General features: G+C 39.1%; 1 protein-coding gene across 1 annotated transcript in view; it reads left to right on the top strand.

Moving 5' to 3' along the window:
- The window catches only part of DNAH8 (dynein axonemal heavy chain 8), a gene marked incomplete at its 3' end in the record, with an annotated part of 249,573 nt that overhangs the window by 51,646 nt on the left and 177,072 nt on the right, over positions 1–20,855 (top strand). The window contains exons 18-26 of the mRNA XM_079148326.1: positions 2,690–2,825; positions 4,254–4,369; positions 6,055–6,161; positions 11,529–11,604; positions 12,437–12,632; positions 14,496–14,692; positions 15,250–15,376; positions 17,649–17,884; positions 19,423–19,527. Of these exons, the coding sequence (XP_079004452.1) occupies positions 2,690–2,825; positions 4,254–4,369; positions 6,055–6,161; positions 11,529–11,604; positions 12,437–12,632; positions 14,496–14,692; positions 15,250–15,376; positions 17,649–17,884; positions 19,423–19,527 (1,296 nt within the window). The remainder of the gene's footprint in view (positions 1–2,689; positions 2,826–4,253; positions 4,370–6,054; positions 6,162–11,528; positions 11,605–12,436; positions 12,633–14,495; positions 14,693–15,249; positions 15,377–17,648; positions 17,885–19,422; positions 19,528–20,855) is intronic.

The raw sequence follows: 20,855 nt of genomic DNA, 5'->3' as shown, positions 1-20,855 counted from the left end.
CATGAAAACTAAAATCTTCCCCCATCTTCCTTCACCTCTCGTTTACAACCAAACTTCTCCAGTTCCTCACACATGTTGCCTCCACTTTCCCACCTCTGGTTAATTTTTTTTTCCCTGAAGGGAAGTTCCACCTAAATAGTTAAGATGTTAGCTGCTAACTTTTTCTTGAGATTTACAGAACCCAGAACATGGGATGACCTTTGTAATGCCCCTCCTTAGTCTTTAGTTCTATGCATCCATTAACACAAAGTAGGAAAATCAATGTGACTTTACCTTGCAGAAAAATAGTATGTCCATCTAAAAAGAACTGCAGAAGCTAGAACCAGGAGGTTGAGGTCCATTTTAGTGCACCAGTGTCCCAGAGAAGAAGGCAAAAAGGAGACGAATATCCTAGATGACAAAGACCTTGCTCAGCATGCAGCCTTTCTGCCCTGCCCCTTCCTTCCCTCCCTATAAAAACCCTTTGTACTCCTTGACCTCCCAAGATGGAGCTATGGGGTTGACAGCATCTCCATCTTCCAAGATATCAACCCCTGAATAAATCTTATTCCTTTCTATCAACTCTTGTGTCCTGAATATTGGCCTGTGAGTGGCAGACAGCCCAGACTTTATTCTAGTAACTATTGTTACTAGAATAGTGCATTGCATGGACATACTTCCTTTTAGTTATCCGTTTATCAGTTGATAGACATTTGCTTTTTCCAATTTTGGGCTGTTATTAATAATACTGTTTATAACATTCGGTGTAGACATTTTTGTGTGGACATGTTTTCATTTTGGGGTGTATATACCTAGGAGTGGAGTTACTGGGTCATACGTTAACTCCGTGTTGAACCTTTTGAAGAACAGCCATGTTGTTTTCCAAAGTGGAAAACAACAATTGGATTTTGGATTCCAAAATCCAATCCATTTTGGATTCCTCATACCAGCAGTGTATGAGGGTTCTAGTTTCCCCACATCCTTGCTGGCCCTTGTTGTCCTCTGTGATGGCCATCCTACTGACTGTGAAGTGGCACTTCATAGTACTTTTGATTTGTATTGCCCTAATGGCTAATGAGGTTGAGCATCTTTTCATGTGTTTATTATCCTTTTATATACTTTTCTTCAGAAATGTCTATTCAGATCCTTTGCTCATTTTAAATTTGGATTGTCTTTTTCTTAATTATAATGATTCCTGAAGGATACTAGTCCCTTATCAGATATGTGATTTACAAAAATGTTCTCTCATTCTGTGGGGTTCTTTTTTCTTTCTTCTTTATTTTCTCTCTTTCTTTCTCCCCTCCCTCCCTCCCTCCCTCCCTCCCTCCCTCCCTCCCTCCCTTCCCTTCCCTTCCTTCCTTCCTTCCTTCCTTCCTTCCTTCCTTCCTTCCTTCCTTCCTTCCTTCCTTCCTTCCAGTACTAGGGACTGAACTCAGGTTGTCACACGTGCTAGGCCAGCACTCCACCATTCCCAGCCCTTTTTAATTTAATTTAATTTTACTTTATTTTAAGGCAGTTTCTTACTAAATTGCCCATGTTGACCTTGAACTTGTGATTCTCCTGCCTCAGTCTATAACCCAACCCCTGAATATGTTTTTTAAAAATTGTTTTGTTGTTGTTGTTGTTGTTTCTGGAGTTATTAGGGAGTACTAAACAAGCAAGTGCTCAGTCTGCCAAATTTAACTGGTAGTGTCTGGTTCCTTTCTTGGGAATCGTCTAGCTGGGATGTGTCCATTGGGTAGCAGGAGGCATACCATTTGAGAATAGGTTCAGATACAGAGGAAGTCGCCAAGAAAGGAACACACAGGAGTGAAACATGGCAAATATGGGACCTCCCAAAGCTTATCTGGGAAAAATTTGCATGGAGAGTGTCAGGTGCCTTCACTTGGACTTGAAGGCCCATTAACTGCTACTGTTTACTTGACTCTTTTATAAAATGAATGGGAATTGTTGGATATGTTCAAAACCTTATTCAACTTTATAAACCAGTTTTCTGAATTTTACTAGCTCTTGACTTCTTCATTAAACCCTTTTCTGGCTATTGGAAAAGGTCAGAAAAGCAAAACACAGACTTTCTGAAGCAAAGATGAGTTCAAACCCTGATTCTTACTACTTACTGTGTGACCTGGGCAAATTTCTTATCTTCTGAGCCTTGGCTGTCTCATCTGTGAAATAGAGACTGTAATATTAATTATTCCAAGAGAATGTCCTTTAATTAAATTAGTTAATACATACAAACTTTCAAATTGATGCCTGGCATACAGCACCATGCTTCATTAAAAGCTTTACCTCATTCCAATCTCAATTTAACACTTTGGATTGCTCTTTATACCACAGCTCATTTTCAACTTTTGGCAATGTCTTTCTGCTCTAGATTTATGTGTGCGATTGAGTCAAGTACAAATAAAAGACTAGATTTTTCTTTCTCATCTTCTGCTTGGACTTTACTAGCTGTGCTTTTGGTGGCAGGCAATTTTAGATCTGAAACATAAAGCATTGGCAACTTTATCTTATTTCTTTATTTGTGGTACCAGAGGTCAAATCCAGGACCTTGAACATCCTTGGCAAATGTTTTACCACCAAGCTCTTCCTCCAGCTCCTGTAGTTATTTTCAAATGCACTTATTGTAGTTTCATAAATTGAAGTCATACTAATAATTTTCACCATTTTTAGGTATCTGAAAATTAATAGCCATTTCTTTATTTAATAGACATACACGAAAGAATGGGCTGATATTCTAAACCACAAAAGTAAGCATGTGGAAGAAGCTGTCAGAGAACTTATATTAATATTTGAGCAAATTTATGAAGTGAAATACACTGGGAAAGCAGCAAAATCAGTATCAGGTAACTTCACTAGTTAACGTTTGAGTCATAAGAGCTACAGATACGTCCTCATGTGGGCACCTTCTTCTTAGCAGGTACAAAATTCCAGATTCCAGAAGGAATGCAGGTGTCTATAAACTGCATTTTTGTATAGTTTAGGCTCAGTGAGTTCTTTTTGTGAGATAGTGGCAACTTCTGGAACCTAGGTTTCCCAGATGCCAAACAAGGGCCAACCTTGTAGATAGGCTGTGGATAAATCCTCAGACTTGCTGTTTCTTTTTCTTTTTGAACAGGATTTGAATCATGTCACTTTGATCCTTTATTTTTACTTTTTTAAAAAAATGAACTAGGCAAGGATAAAATCTAAAATATTCATGAATCCAAAAAACTGTTTTTAGGGCAAGACTATGTTTTAAGACATTTTCCCCCCTAGATCTTTCTCTGAATGGTATGAGCTGTGCCTTCCTCCTTAGAACTGTGTCGGGGTACAGGTAAATGGGACCTACTGGAAGGTGTATCCCCAAAGAATCCAAGATCATACCACCCCATGGCTAACAAATGGCCTCCAAAGCTTTGTCTTTGCTGTGTTTGACTTTGCCAAAGGCCTCATCACCCTACTTCACTTTGCTCAGGCAAATCTGTATGACAGGGTGCCTGGATTGTTTAAAGTGGTTGAAATAATTTTGACTCCATTTCCTATTTCCCCAATTTCAGAATCTCATTTCCCCAAATAAAGCCCAAAATTCTAATAATTTCAGTAAATATATGTAAATAAGCCCCTCCAAAATAAGCTACTGAATTTGATCTTCTTTATCAGGGGCAGGGGATTTTAAGAATAGACTCCCAGTTGGAGATCTTTGCTTCCTGTTTCCTCCATTGTGGTTTAAGAACCTAGAACTTTTAGTGTTGCTTAGATTGCCCTGTGTAGATATTGCTAAATGTCCAAAGGATAGCTCTCAGCAACAAAGAATTATCCAACCCAAAATACCAGTAGTGCTGAGGATGAGAAACTTGAGCCTAAAATGAGAATGCACAGCATGCTGTCTTTGCTTTTAGAATTTGTCACTTAGTTTAATTAGTTTTTGATCACAAGTGTCAAAAAACCCTAGTTTATTACGTTAGAAAACTCAATAGGTGAACAAATAATTAAGAAAGATGATATGTAAAACCCTCTTAAAACTTGTCTTAATTCTAGACATTAAGAATATGTTGGCAGAATTATATTTCTTAGTAAAATGATGGTTTTACTGAGATTCATGATTTAAACTGAATTCGAGGATGACTCCTATAGGAACAAATGCAAAAAAAAAAATATAAATGTAAAAAGATGAAAAGTGAGTCTTGAACAGCTTTGAAAACATGAGCTTCCTAAGAAGGTTTTGCTACACAGAATAAACCGAATGCTAAAAATTTCACAGATTATGTGTTTGTTTTGTCTTCTGTCCGTAGAACATCAGAAACACGTTGTTTTTGGAAGTGAGATGGAGGAGGGTGAAGGCAATGATTACGAGCCCAGCATGGTGAACGAGGGTGACACTAATGACAAAGAGGACGAGTTTAAGAAGGTGTGTACTGGGAAACAGCCTCTTGCTCATTTCACAGAATCAGGACTCTTTGGATTGTACGTAGTGGCAAATGGGGCTTCTTCCAGGAAGTCCTGCATCCACCCTGTGCCCAATTTATCACCTGTTCCAGAAAATATAAATTTCAGTTGTACATTGTGTAAATCCTTAACGTTCTCCCAAATATTATTAACTTTCGATGTGGTTTGTCTGTTACACTTTCTATAGGATCTTCCTCTATTGAGGTCTGGCCCTGTTTCCTTAGATAGTCAGTGCTACTGCTAGTGCCCATTCATTTGACTCAGTGTGGAACTTTGTCCTCTTATCGGGTTTAATTGAATTGTTTTTATCACAAGTCCTGATAGTGATTCACTTGGGGCTATGGGTGACCTGTGGCCTCTCCCTGCAGGAGAAACGGATGGGATGGGCAAAAGGTCACCCTGTGGTGAGAAGGTTGAGAAGGAGGCATGGGGTTTCTCTTTTGGTCACCTGTCAACTCTGAACGTCACTCTCACATGCTCCTGAGTTCTCCTCTTCCTGTCAGTTTTCTTTTAATCCCTCATATCCTGTTAATGCCTGTGCCTTAGCTTGCTCATTTGTCACCTCTGACTGCATGGAGAAGCTTGATATTCTTTTTTGCTTGTTCCTGATAACCCTTCTGACCCAACCCAACCTCACTCTCCCACGTAGCCCCAGAGGGGCAGAGTTCTACAGCAATGAGGTGCAGTGTAGCCGGCACCTCATTGTGTGAGCCAGATGAGTCCTGGGGACTGCGGGCATAGCTCAGTGGTAGAGTGCTTGCTGAGCAAGCGTGAGGCCTTGGGCTCACCACCCCCAAACCCTGCAAAAACAAAAGCAAAGCAAAGCAAAACAAAACAAAACAACTGAGAGGCTGTATTTCTGCCTGCCAGGTTCAGTACTTGTCCTGCTCTCTGACCAGCTGCACGGGCTACTTCTCCCAAGGGCGGGAAGGGTGTGGAGAGAGGGTCCAGGGTGGTTCCCAGGGGCTGGAAGATCTTGTATGTTACTCTTTGCCCACCGTGCTGAGCCTCACCTGTGTCCACGCCCCTCAGCATTGAGAAATACACAGCACTTCAAGTGCTTTGGTTTTGTTGGGTGAATTATTCAGTGTTGAGCAATGGGAATTATTTCAAATAAATCTGTTTTTGAATTTCATTCTTTGAGTCAGTCTTTCTGGTTTGCTAGGGTATTACTGCAAATACACTCTTCTTTTTTCTTTTCTTTCTCTTTTTCTTCTTCTCCTCCTTCCTCTATTTTTTTTTTTTTTTTTTGGCATTGGGTAGGGATGGAACCCAGGGCCTTACCCATGCTGGGCAAGTATCCTACCTCTGAGCTACATCCTCAGCCCTTTTTATTTTGAGACAGAATCTCACTTAGTTGCTCAGACTAATCTCAAACTTGTGATCCTCCTGCCTCAGCCTCTGATTAGCTGAGAGTTCAAGTGGGTACCACCGCACTTGGCTGCAATCACACTTTTCATATAATGTTATTTGCCTAAAAAGACAGAGACAAGTAATTTAGTATTACATTTATTTATACAGTGTCATTGGAATTGTAGAGTTTATTATTTCTCACCTTTCACGTGTAACTTCTCATATGTGTCATTGTTTTGGGGATGTTAGAAGCTTATTTTTGGGTATGAAGTTTAATACGATTTCTTATTACAGGAGTGTAAAGAGGTCTTTGCTTTTTTCTCTCATCAATTACTGGACAGTCTTCAAAAAGCTACTCGGTTATCTTTGGACACAATGAAGAAAAGAATATTTGTTGCAAGGCAAGTTGAAAATATGCTCACTATGTCTGATAATACTACCTGTAATAATATGATTCTAATAATATTTTGATAGGTTATTAATTTAAAAAAAATACAAAATTTAAAATACAGCATCCATTAAAGGCTGTTTGAAAACATTCCTGTAATATTGTAAGTACTATAATCGAATAAACAACCATGTTCCTGTCACCCCCGGCCAAGGTAGGGAAGACTGGCCGCCCCCGACTGGTCCTCTCCCTGCTCGCCTGAACTTGGTCCTGGTCATTGTCTAGGTTTCCCTTACAGCTCACCACTTGTTTCTATCCCCAATCAAGGCGACGTTTACTTTTGCTGTATTTGACCTGTGCTCGGTGTTACCTTTCTGAAACTCATCTGTGTTGCAGCAGTTCATGTTCACTCCTGGGCAGTGTTTAGCTGTGCCACTGGCGGTGGTGTGGGCTGTTTGCAGCTTGGGCTGTCATGGTTGAAACACCTCTGAGCACTCTTCTATGGGTCTCTTGCTGCACCTGCTAAGAGCAGATCCTCTGGGTTCTCGGGTGCAGGCACGGTTCATTTCACCAGGCAACCCATAGCGTGAGAGGGTCTGTGGCTCTTCATCCTTGAAAACAGTATTTTTCATTTTAGAATTTCTTACTAACACAGAAGAGTGTGAAATGACATCTCACTGGGATTTAAATTCTCATTTTCTGATGATGAGATTGAATATATTTTCATGTGTTTATGGACCATTTGTCTTTTCCTTTTAATTTGTGGGATTTTTGGCCTGCTTTTTTGGGGCAATGGATTAAGTAATAACTATTTGCAATATATTACTTTAGCAAATACCTTCTCTCAGTTGTGCCTTACCTTTTCATTTTCTTTATTAATTTTCATTTTTCTTTTGCTGAGTTTTAAAAATATTCAAATTTAGCAATCTTCTGTTTCAAATATTCAGAATTATTAATCTTTTTCTAGGTGATTTGGGACTTTTATGTCTTTTAAAATAAATTCTCTCCAGGTGTGGTGACAGATGCTTTTAATCCCAGCAACTCAGGAGGCTGGGTCAGGAGGATCTCAAATTTGAGGCCAGCCTTAGCAATTTAGTGAAACCCTGTCTCAAAATAAAAAATAAAAAGGGTTGGGGATGGAGCTCAGTGGTAGAGCCTCCCTGGGTTCAGTTCCCAGTCCTGAAAGCAAATCAAACAAAACAACAATAATAAAACAACTCTCTTTATAATGTCTCCTATGAGTTTTATAGTTCTGTCTTTTACATTTAGAGATTTAATCCATCTGGTTTGATGTTTATGCTGAGTATAAGGTGTAGACCAATATGATTTTTTTTCATATAATTAATTAACTACCAAGCAAATTTGAAAAATCAACTTTATTGGGGGTTCGAATGGGGGGAGGGGATACATTTACGTTGCATTGAATTCCTAGATCAATTTGGAGAGAATTAGCATCCTTGCAAACAGTGCATCTTCCATTTAGAATTTTGTTGTACCTCTACATTTATATAAACCTTCTTTAATATCTCTCAGTGAAGTTTTATAATTCTCTGGGTAAAGTCTTGCACATTTTTGTTAGTTTTATTCCTAGGCTATATTCAATATATTCAACTGCTGGTTTTTAATTTACTTTCATTGTTAAAATCTCCTAGTGTGATTATGGACTTGTAAAATCTCTCCTCTGCTTTGGTCATTCTTGTTTCATGTATTTTAAGGATATGCTGTTAGTTGCATTCAAGGTCATAGTAGGTATGTCTGCTTAAGAGGACTTCTTCTTGTGTTTATTAGGCAGACCTCTCTATATTAGTCCTGACTCCTCCTGTTCTTTTTACTGTCATTAATGTTACTTTCCTAGTTTTGGGGGTACATCTCTTTCAAAGCCTTCACTTAAGACTTTCAGTTGTGTCTCTCAAAAGCATCATATGCCTGATTATTTTCATTTAATCTAATGATGTCTTCTTATTCATGAATTTTGTTTACATTTATTGTGATTGTAAAATATGGTTGACATTTTATTTTGTGTTTTCTTCTCACTCTTTGTCTTTTATCTTTAAATTTAGAATTACAACCCTTTCTGTAGTTTTGCAATTTCCTCAAGTTATTTCTGACTACAAGGGCTGTGCAGGATTTACTTACTGTACTGTGCCTCTATTACTACTGTGGATTGATGTTTTAGTTTTGTCTTTTTTTTTTTGAACACTCAAAAATAATTTATTTTCTGGCATATTTAATAGAATCCCCAGATTCTTGGTGTATGCTTTGTGTACCATCCATTCTTTAGTGAGGATTTGTGAGGGGGTGGGTTCTTTTATTCTTCTTTGTACATCTGAAGGTGCCTTTGTTTTTAGTTATTTTCTCAGTGCTTTGAAAGTATTTCTTCATTTTTCTCTGACCCAGGTTGGCTGCTGTTTGCAGCACCCCTAACCAAAGATTGTTTTTTGTCCTTGATGTGTCTGCTGTTTTCTGACCCTCTGTGGATTTGTCTTTATTAAGTCCTGCTTTGTTCTCAGAGTGCATTTCCTATCTGAGGGCTCATGGTTTTCCTTAATTCTGGAAAAATCTCATAAATTTCCTCTTTAGTTATCACTGCTAGGACATTCCTTCATTGACTTCTTCTGGAGTGCTGATTAGTTGAATATTAACCGAGTGTAATTTATTGTTCCAATTGGGACACTTTCTGAATAAAGGGCACCATCCAGATGAGGTGCCAGGTCAGAGTCAACCAAGGACTCTCCTGGGTCCACTGGACAAGTTGTCATCTTGTATGCTGGGGCCTCTCAGTCTGCCCTCCTTGTCTGCTCACTATCGGTCATTCATACACACATTCATACATGCATACACACATGCGTACATACATGCATACTGTTTTTGCCTTTGCGAACTACATTATAGGCAAGGATCTCTCTGTTTCTGTTCTGGAGATTATGCTGTCTATTGCATTTTACATATTTAGATAAGTACTTTCCCCCTTATCCTCCAAATATTGTATCATTTTTTCCTTGTTTAGCAATTTCTCTATTTTTAAAATTTTTCTTTGGGAGACAGCTTTTATTTATCTCTTTGAACATTCTCAATGTATTTATTTTAGAATTTTCATACTACTATACATTGAGTTTTATCTGGAGTGAGTTTCTGTTTTCAATTTTTAATTTCACTCTTTTGTTTCCTTTGTGGTACTGATGATTGAATCCAGGGGCACTCCACTACTGAGCTATGTCCCCAGTATTTTTTATTTTTAAATTCAATTATTTTTGGCAGTGCCAGGGATTGGACCCAGGGCCTCATGCATGTCAGGCAAGGTGTTCCACCACTGAGCCACACCCTAGCTATTTTAAATTTTTTTACAGGATCTTCTCACTAAGTTGCCCAGGCTGGCCTTGAATTTGAGATCCTCCTACCTCAGCCTCCTGAGTTGCTGGGAGTACAAGTGTACCAGGTACAAAGAGACCCTTTTGAAGAATAAATTCGCTATGACACATTGATTTACAAGTTCTGCAGCTCTTCAGTAATTTTTGGAGCAGCATACATGGGGATGAAACTCAAAGTCATTACTTGTCTAAATGTCTTTTTCTTACCCCCAGACACAAATGCTTGTGTGGACTTCCTGGATCATAATCCCTTTTTCTCATATTCACAAACACTTCTTTTGTTCCCATTTTCAGAGGTCAATTCTGCTGCTAATCTGATTTTCCTTTCCTTTCTAAATAGCAATTTGTGGTGGTTTTGATGTTTACAGAATTTCTCTTTTATTCTTGAATTCACAAATTACATTTCATATGTTTGTATGTGTGTGTGTATATATATATATATATTGTGTTTAGATGTGGGTCTCCCTGTGCGTCCCTTCCCCATTAATCCTTTGGGCACACATTATTTTTCCAAAATGAGAAATAAATTTATTCTTCAAATTAAAGAAGTACTTGCTTTTATTTACCATAGCTGTGTAGGATTCACACCCTGAACCTAGGTAGTGAAGTATTTCTGAGTTGAGTGACTCTGTAAATTCCTTCACCTCACCCTACCTTGGTTCTCGAATCTGTATAATAGAAGTAATTTTCTCAGAATCTGCTTCACAGAGTGAATTTGAGATGAATTGGGTTAATTCATGGAAAGTGCCTGGCATAGGTTATAAGCACTCAGAAGATGTTACTTACCATGATCTGACCTTTTTCTCCAAGTAATTTCTATCTCTTTGTAGTTTGCATCTGAAATTTTGGAGACTTCCTTGAGCCAACCCTCTCGTTTGCCAAATAAATTACTGAATGATCTAGGAGCTATTCACTGCCTCTTTTAGTCTGGCTGCTTGTTTCTATTTAGGGAACTCTTTCTAATCCTCAGAGTGTACCCTTTGTATTCCAGTATCTCCTTGTTTTATTGCTGCACCTTAAATTTCACAGGGACACCATGAGTTAGAGACCATTTGTTTGCTTCCTTGCTTTTAGTTCAAAATGTTCCTTTTAGGAATATGTTAATCTGGGAGAACCATTGATGTTGGCCTAGGCTCTCAAAGTGAGGTCTCTGCTTTTGAGCTCAGTGTCTATTTTTTTTCACACCTCTCTGGTGAGTGCGTACTTACACGGAAGTGTTTTTCAGTAATGACAGTATTTCTTGCATTCCCAGAGAAAAAGAGAATAGAAAATTTGCTTTTCTAATATTTTTGCCTGGGATGGGGATGGCGGTCAAGGCAGAGGGATAGACCCAAACTAATCTGCAGCTCTGGGTGTGTCCTTCATGACTAGGCATGTGTCTGTATGTCTATGCATGATTCTTATTTATTTATTATTTTTGGTACTAGGGATTGAACCCAGGGTATTTTACCTCTTGAGCCACATCCCTAGCCCTTACTTATTTCGAGACAGGATCTTCCTAAGTTGATGAGGGCCTTGCTAAGTTGCTAACTCTGGCCTTGAACTTGTGATCCTCCTGTCTTAGCCTCCTGAGTCTCTTGATAGTAATACTGTTTTAATGAAAAGCACTTTTTGGAAAACCTCAACCAGAAACCTCCTGTTCAATCTTTCAGAAATGTGTACTTAACCATGTCTTTGAAGGTAGGTGCTTATTGTTGCTGATCTCATCCTGCAGCATCGCAGGGCAGAGAACAAAGAATGCCTTGAGTGGATATTATTAAATGGTTACTGCAAGAGAAACGTTCAAATACTAGAAAATGTCTGTGAGATTAACATTTTACTTCTAGGACTGTTAAATCATTGTGTTTTCTTAGCTCTCTGCAATTTATGGCTCTATTATAGGTAACATTCTCTTGGTGTAATTTAGTGTTTTGAAAACAGGCTTTATTTCTAGTATGGAAGCTTGAAGCATAATGAGCTATTTGTGAAATTTGAGGCGAAAGTTCATCAGCTTAATGTCCCTCTTATTGCAGCCCTTATGGACGAAAACGGTCAGAAGATATCATTTCCTTTATTAAAACCGAAGTACATCTTGCAATCCCTAACGTGGTAAGTATTAAATACAACGATATTTTGGCACTGTATTTAGGAAGTATAGTATTAGAACTGAACTTTCACTTAGAGGACCATCTTAGTCCTATTCATCTTTTTACTTTCTCTTAGTCTTTAACAAAATTAAAAAGTTATCGTTTATATCTATATTAAAAAATTACATCTGCATAGCTCACATACTTCGAAGGCTGGTGTAGCAGTTAAGTTTTTGTTCTGCCATCCATTGTCAGATATCCTACAAATTGCTTGACATTTTCTTACTTTGGACACTAAATCACTTAAATAAGGTCATCATGGAAGTCCTCACCCCTCCCCCACCCCACCACTGTGAAGCAACCCACTGATGGCAGAATAGAAAGGAAAACACGTGTCCTGAGCACCATGAATCCCTTGAGTCTTCCCATGGCTTCTCTCTACAAATGCCCCAGTGACCAAGATGCCAGGCAGGAGCCACCTGTGAACCACTGAACTCCACATTTACATGTCCTGAAGGGTAGCTTATCTGACTCAGTCCAAAGGACTGAGGTCACAATCTAGCTACTTCGGTCATTTTGTTCCATGGACATCCAGTGTAGTTGGCATTTTTCTGCTGCATCTGGTCATGCTCACAGGGAAAGGGTGATGAGGACTTCCTCTGACCTTTTGGCTGGCAGGAATGGGTGGAATGGGAAAACTGCAGGGTGGAGAAAGTCTGCAGCCCACCCTCAAAGCGGCCTCCTGTAGGGCCAGCCAAAGCTTTACCCGCTCCATTGGGAACCGGGGTAGTGAGACTTGGTGGGACAGGTGGTCTGTGCTGGCAGTATTGTGTCCTGGCTACTTCTTTCCACAGGTAATGGTTCCCAGTCTGGATGACATTCAGCAAGCCATTAACAGAATGATCCAGTTAACCTTGGAGGTGAGCAGAGGGGTGGCTCACTGGGGTCAGCAGCAGGTCCGCCACATCAAGTCTGCTATTTCCAGCCCCACTCGGACCACTACTGACCTGACCCACCCAAGCACAGGAAAGCCGCTGAAGCGGGAAGAGAGTAAGTTAAATCTCACAAACAGAATCTTAGGATTGTCGCTCTTAGCACATGGCCTTTCTGATTTTTCTAGGGTTTGACAGTGTACACTTTTTTTTTTTAAGTTATTTTAATATGCTTCTTGGTTAAATTTTTTAAAACTGTCTTTCTCCCATCTTTCACCTAAAATACAGCAGGTAGCTATTTCTTTCTAGTTTGGGGGCATGGATGATTAAGGATTTTTAATCACTGTTCTACTACAGTAATCTGAAAAATTAGTTCATCTTAAAAGTTAAAAATTAAAGTAAACCTTAGCACTAATTTTACTTTCAGCATTACATTTGGGCTGCATTGTTAGTACTAGCCCCAAATTGCTAAGAAAACGAATGTCTAGAAAGGATAAAGATAACATGGTTTATCTATGTAGTGAAATTCTTCTCAGCAGTGAAAAGTCTTGAACATTCCAACATTAATTAATTAAAAAAACCAATGTCTTATGTTTTCTTTTGCTTTAATTCTGACTAAATAGAAGACAAAATAAAGGAGCAAATGGGCTTACCAGGGACTGTGGTAAATCCAGCATACTGTTGAACTTCCACTCATTGTAGCCATGCAGAACTATGGGCCCCAGGCTTCAAAATTATAACCCTTTAAAATAAAGAGAAGCTGAGGGCCTGGGGTTGTGGCGCAGTGGTAGAGTGCTTGCCTAGCATGTGTGAGGCTCTGGGTTCGATTCTCAGCACCACATCAAAATAAGTAAAGAAAATTTTTTAAAAAAAGAAAGAGAAGCTAGGAATCTGGAATTGCATGTGAAGTGTCATTATTTTTAATTGTTAATGACTGTTTTTTAAAAAATAAATTGCTGCTGAGTATGGTGGGGCTCGCTTGTAACCCAGTAGGTCAGGAGGTTGAGGGAGGAGGATAGTGAGTTCAAAGCCAGCCTCAGCAACTTAGCAAGGCCCCAAGCAGCTCAGCGAGACCCTGTCTTGAAATAAGATATAAGAAAGGGCTGGGCATGTGGCTCAGTGCACTCTCAGGTTCAATCTCCGGTACCAAAAATAAATAAATAAAAAAATAAATAAAAGTTAATTTCTGTACCGGCCAAACTAAAGTATCTGTAAGGCCTCCTCTTGTTGGAGAATCTTTGAGAATTTTTAGTCAAGCCAGTGACATAATCAAATTTGTGTTTTGGTAGAGGATATTTATAGCAGAGGTTAATAGTTTTGCATGATCTGTGTGTATCAGATGCTGTACTGACAACAGACGGGGCATGTCTCACTTAATCCTAATGAAGAAATAATTGGTCCAAGGTCATTTGGGTAGTACATGTGGTCTTTCTCCTTCAACTACTATGCTCTTTTCTAGGATAGCAGTAGCAATTTTAATTCTTTGAAACTTTCCTTGAAGGACTTTTTAAATTTTTTGGCTTTGATGCTTGGGATTGAGCCCAGGGGTGCTTATCCACCTACATACATCTCCAGCCCTTTTTATTTGGAGACAGGGCCTCGCTAAATTGCTTAAAACCTTGCTAAGTTGGCCAGTCTGGCCTTGAACTTGTGATCCTCCTGCCTCAGCCTACTGAGTCACTGGGATTATAGGTGTGTACCACTGCACCTGTCTAAATTTGGAGGGTTTAAATTAGTGTCTTCTAGTTCTCCCCATTGAATAACATGTTTTCTCCAGGTTAGAGAAATCTAGGCCTCAAAATCTGACACAATAGATTGAGAAGTGAAGATAGCAAGACAATATCTCAATTACTTGTCACAACTCCTATTTGTAGAGCCTTTAATAGATTTTTTTGAAGAAAAAACTCTAGAAGTACTAAAACTGATAATATTTAAAATTGAACAAAGAAGTTATCTAGAGTGTAAAAACCTCTACTTTCAGAATCTTTTGAAGAGGTTATTCCTGCGAGGAAGCTGAAGAATTTTTACCCAGGGGTGGCGGAGCACAAGGATATTTCCAAGCTGGTCCTCCTACTTTCTTCCTCTGTGAATTCCTTAAGAAAGGCAGCCCAGGAAGCCCTGCAGGACTTTGAGAAGTACAAAAGTCTCTGGACAGAGGACCGAGACGTGAAAGTGAAGGTAGATTTCTGCTACTTGGAATGTCTGTGTTCTGTTAGTCTCTTCTCTCTTGAGCGGGGATCGTGAAGACATTAGAGGCAATGACAGGAACTCATGATCAGAGGCCCAGAATAAATGCCAAGCACCTGACTGGTTGTGGCTGTTTGTAATTCTCCCACTGACAGTCTGAGGCAATTAATAATAACAAGGCTCTGACAGATTTCATTGAATTCCTTTAAAAACCGAGTGCCCATTATGTGCCAGACACTGTCCAGAGGCCATGTATTGAAGTGTGTGTCACTTTTATTTAGACCTCGCTGACTGGGTCTAAATAGACTTATCCTGGAGACTTAAGGAAACTTTAGAACTCTGAATAACTGGTTATTTGCTGTGGAGGGTGAAATTCCTTCTCTCTCCTAGGACTGCCAGGATATCCTGTTCTTTCCTAGGCCATTGACCCCAGAACACATATAAGTATACAAGTGCATAAATAAGTGCAAGGTTTCAATTTACTGATTACAAGTATAAGATTGATACTGTTAAAAAAATAAAGAAAAATTAACTATTGCCTACTGCAGGAGTTTTTGGCTAACAACCCCTCTCTGACTGAAATCAGATCAGAAATTCTACATTACGCTACTTTTGAACAGGAGATTGACGAGTTGAAGCCCATTATTGTTGTAGGTGCACTTGAATTGCATACAGGTAATTAAAAATATTTGTTATGTGTATTTGCATTTGTACATGAAATGCTATTTTATTGAGCAAGCAGCTATTAAGCTGTCTTAGTATTGTATTATAAGTGTTAAATAGTTCTGGACCATCTATATTCTTTACCAACACACATGTACACAGTTCATAGGCAGATTCCTCAGGTAGCTATTGGACAACTAAAACAGGAGACAAAAGCCTCTTTTAGGTTACTGTGAGGAGAGTGCTATATACATGATAGGGGTCAAAACAGTTTGAGGTCCCCAGAGAAGTCCTTTGTCCAATGGTGAGGAGAAACCATTTAGTATGTGAAATACAATGCCCAAGCTGACTTGATTGCTTACTATGGTAAACTGTGATGGTCAGGCACACTGTCCCCAGAGGGCTGACGGATGGTCTCATAGAGGGTGTCTGGACAGCATATAGTTCAAGGATTATGGATCTAGGTTAAGCTCATCTATAGAAGGATGCTTACCTACTCAGGTGAGACCTTTTGGTTGGTTAGTTGGTGGGTTTACTGGTGTGTCTCTTCAGATGAGTTGGCATTGAGGAGGGAGTCACCCTGGGTGATTTGCAGACCTATCAGGAAACAGTTGATCTAAGTTTTGGGTTTGAATTGATCATGGTGACTAATTGTTAACCATGGTTACAGGACAATGAATCTGTCTTTAAAAAAAAAATGTTTTAGTTATCAGTGGACCTTTATTTTATTTATTTATATGTGGTGCTGAGACTCAAACCCAGTGCCCCACACATGCCAGGCAAGCACTCCACCACTGAGCTACAACCCCAGTTCCTATGAATCTGTCTTGAATGTGTAGGAAGATTTCATTCTCAGATGATATCTATTTTACATCAACTATCCGCCTTCTGTAGCTTTTCAGATCTGTACTCAAATCATCAGTGTTGACTGTGGCCTTGGGGTTTGACTCCTCGGGTTTACCTGACTACTTTAAATTCCATTTCCTCTGCTGGAGTTAGTGTTCACTTCATGAACTGCCTTCTGTGAGACATTAGCATAAACCCTGACCTACAGTGGGTGTTCAATAAATATTAAATGCCTTATCTACCAAGAAAGGATTTAATTTGGGGAAGACTCATACAAGTATTTCTCATACTTGTGGGAATTAATTAGCTGGAGATCAGGAGCTGTACATTAGGGGCAATAATCACAAGACCTCCTATAGAGATTTAGAAACTGTATATACAGCAAATTTTAAAAATTACTCCTTGTTTCCTCATAATGGTTAATGCTGTGCTCCTTAATATGAAAAACAATTTAGCACAGTCCTATTGGGGATCAGGGTGCTTGTTTTGGACAGGGGAAACTAAACTGTAGAAAGGTGACCACCTGCCATAAAGAAAGGGAAAAAGTGGGCTGAATTCCTGGGCCTGAGGAATTGAGAAAAGAGGCCCTTTTCTGGTGCCATGTGGTAGGATCTCACCCCTCAAGTGCTGGAAGTTGGGAGGGAGCGGCCATGTTGCAGACTCAGCAGAGGCTGGGAGTTAAGGGGCCCTGATAGAGGAGGAGGAATGGGTGAGGATTCATAAAGCAGCTTCCAGCTGTTTTGTTTTCAGGAAGCAGAGCCCCATTTGAACTATGTTAAGGAAAAAGAGTGTCTCCTGGAATCAAGACATAGCTAGACCTTCAGAACAGACCAGGACCATGACCAGGGGAGGTAGAAGAAGCTGAGGAGTGTCTCTCTGCCTCTCAGTTTCTTCTTCCCTCTAACTTTTTCTGTTTCCCAGATCAGGTGGCTCCCTAATTCTCTTTCCAAATTCTCAAGAATGGACTCTGATTGGTTCATCATAGTTCAGGATTGACCTAGGACAATGAGCCAGGGTGCAGGGTATACAAATATTCTGCCCCGGTGGAGGAGGCAGGGAGCAGAATAACCGAAAATTGGTCCATGGCTTGGCAGGCTGAACAACAGATTTCAGGCCACTGAGAGGGGTCCCCTAGAGGAGAATGGAGAATGACTGAGGACTGCTACTGGGGTGGCCAGAGACAGCGATTTGGGAATTCTCTCCCACATGTGTCTTTCCCATGCACAGCTGTGCATCCTCCATGGGGACAGGAATTAAGTCTTCACAATCTAGCAATCTACCAGCACATCTGATTTGTACTAGCCACATTTCAGGTGCCCCACATGTGATTGGTGACCACTGAGTTGGACAGTACAGGACAGCCGCTCAGATCACACACACAGTGAATTGTTTCAGAATGCCAATTATATTCTATTGTAATCTTTTTGCTCTTCATCAGAGCCAATGAAATTAGCCTTATCAATTGAGGCGAAGGCATGGAAGATGTTACTTTGTCGATATTTGAATGAAGAATACAAAAAGAAAATGTCAGACATGATAGCATTTATCAATGAATACTTGAAAAAGTTATCTAGACCTATTCGTGATTTAGATGATGTCAGATTTGCAATGGAAGCCTTGTCTTGTATCCGTGATAATGAAATCCAAATGGACATGACTTTGGGACCAATTGAAGTAAGAAGCTATTGTATTTTCCTGTTTTGAAATGTTTTATTTAATTTTTTTTCAAATAGGAACATTCTATAAAGGTGATAATGTTAAAATTTCTTTATGAAGTTGATGTTGATGCCTTTAGGAGAGTTTTGACAATTATTAACAACAAATTGTATTTAAAGGAATGTTATTATATTAACAATGCTGTTCTGTGCTGTACAGTTTTCAACAATACTCCACTACCATTTCATGCAAAGGAATAGTTGTACCCTCTCATGTAATCCCGTATGTTACGCAAGTTCTCCAAATATCTTTAACTTTCTTTAAAAACCAGTTATAGGTCTCACTCATGACAGTGGCATGCCATAGGCAGTTTAGTGGGAACAGCCCATCTAGGCTCAATGGTAAACGGTTGGAATTTAGATCAAGAAAGGATGATTTTGTAAAATGTACTGTATTAGTGTGCTGTTGCTGCTATAACAAATCACCAAGTATAAATTCTAAATGGTGTAAAACAACCTAACTCTGACTCCCAATTCCCCTGCCTCCTTCTTTCCCTTATATAGACCTTTGTGATTATGTAGGCCCCATCTGGTTAATTTAGGATACTCTCCCCATTGATAACTCCTTAATTACAATTGAAAAGTCTTTTGCCTTTTTTTGGTAATATATTCACAGGTTTTGGCAATTGGTATGTGGACAGCATTGGGGATGCTATTATTTTGTCTATCACAAGTATTTTATGACTAATATTAGTAATAATAGTTAGGATACTTAAAATTTCTGACTCATGATGATAATACAAATCAGACTCAACAGTGTTTTCTACTTTCTTTGGAGACAATGTGTTCCTTCCCTTACTCCCAAGAATTGGGGGATTGACATTCCCACTGCCTCCTCCTGTGCCCAGTGCTTATCACTATTTTTTGCTTTCTTGAACCCATTTGGAATTTATGCTTTTTGGTACCTAATGTACTTCATACTTTTAGTACTTTTAATAATCTTAGTGTGTGGGAATTTTGGATGCTGACCCCCTATTCCTTAAGATTGAATACATTGTCATGTATTTTTTCCTAACTAACTACACAAGCTTTATCCTTTGGTTGACATTCTTTTGGTAAGGGCAATTGCCTGTCCATTCCTTGAATTGCTCAAATTTCTTTTCTTTGGACTATGTCCCACATCATCATTATTCCTTATGTAGCCAATTCCTGTAGAGTACGAGGAATTATCTTGTGTGGCACTGGGACAAGGTCAAGGGGAGAGACAGAAACGAAGTCTAGGGTATTTAATGGGATAATGTCTCCCAGTGTGATCTGTCTGTTTTCACCAGAATCACAGAGGTGCTTAATGAATGCAGCTTGCAGAGCCTGTGATTTGGAGTCATTATGTGGTGGTTGGTGAGAATTAAAACATGCTTTCTCTACATCTTTAATCTTGAAAACCACTCTTGTAGAATTTCTGTCTCCTGAGATGTAGAGTGTGTTTCCAGAAGGCATCTAAATTGTTTGGCAATTGCTTCCCCTTGTGGTGTTTCTGAACTCACCTCTACTCTGCAGGAAGCCTACGGTATTTTAAACAGATTTGAAGTTGAAGTAACCAAGGAAGAGTCAGAAGCTGTTGATACCTTGAGGTATTCTTTCAACAAATTGCAGAGCAAAGCTGTAAGTATAAATTTAATATTTGTTTTTTATGAAGTCACTATTTTAAAAATATTTCATATTTTAAAAAGCATAATTGTTTTATTTTACTTTTTCTTTTATTTCTTTTTGGTACTGAGGATGGAGTGCAGGGGTGCTTAATCATTGAACCACATTCCCAGTCCTTTTTTATTTTTTATTTTGAGACAAAGTCTGGAGTTGCTTAGGGCCTTGCTAAGTTGCTGAGACTGGTTTTGAACTCATAATCCTTCTGCCTCAAACTTCCAAGCTGTTGGGATTACAAGCATGCACCACTGTGCCCAGCTACATAATTGTTTTAAATTAACAGTTTTATTGAGATATAATTCAATGCCACACCTAGAGTTTACTATTAGGATATATACAATTCAGTGGTTTTCACTTTATTCACAAAACTTTATAACCGTCATCATTATCTAATTTTAGAAGATTTTCATCACCCCAGAAGAAACCCTGTACCCATTCTCCCTCTTACCCCAGCCCTGGCAACTACTAATCCACTTTCTGTTCCTATGGATTTACCTTTTCTGGTTCTGGACATTTAATATGGATGAAATCATATAATTTGTGGTCTTTTGTGGCTGACTTTTCACTTACAGAACTTCATTCTCTCTCTCTCTCTCTCTCTCTCCCTCTTTCTTTCCTTCCTTCCTTCCTCCTTTCCTTTTTTTTTAGCTGCTGTACTGGGGATCAACACATGGCCTCGCATATGCTAGGCAAGTGCTCTGCCACTGAGATATATCTCCAGCGCTCCAGTACTTCGTTTCTTAGTGGCTAATGATATTAAGCATCTTTTCACTAGGCCCTTTTATTGGCCATTTGTTATATCTTCTTTGGAAAAAAATGTGAATTTAAGTCTTTTACTTGTTTTTAAAATTGGTTTGCATTTTTAATTAATTAATTAATCATTCATTCATTCATTCATTCATTCATTCATTTTTTGGTCCTGGGGATTGAACTCAGGGCCTCACACATGCTAGTAGGCAAGCCCTCTCCCACTGAACTATATTTTTTTGAGACAAGCTCTTGCCAAGTTGCCCAGGCTGGCCTCAAACTTGGCAATCTCCTGCCCCAAGTCTTCTGAGAAGCTGAGATTACAGATGTGCACCCCTGCACCCAGCTTGTACTCTTATTGAGTTGTAAGAGTTCTTTATACACTTTGAATACAAGTCCCTTATCAGATATATGCTTTACAAATATTTTCTCTCATTCATTGGTTTATTTAATTTTATTGGTGATGTCTTTTGAAGCACATGCATTTTTAATATTTTAGTCCAGTTTATCCATGGTTGCTGTTGCTTATGGTTTGGTAT

This window comes from Sciurus vulgaris (genome assembly GCF_902686455.1).
Source record: "Sciurus vulgaris genome assembly, chromosome: 7".
NCBI lineage: Eukaryota > Metazoa > Chordata > Mammalia > Rodentia > Sciuridae > Sciurus > Sciurus vulgaris.
Note: the sequence above shows the minus strand (reverse complement) of the source record. Positions and strands in the feature narration are given on the sequence as shown.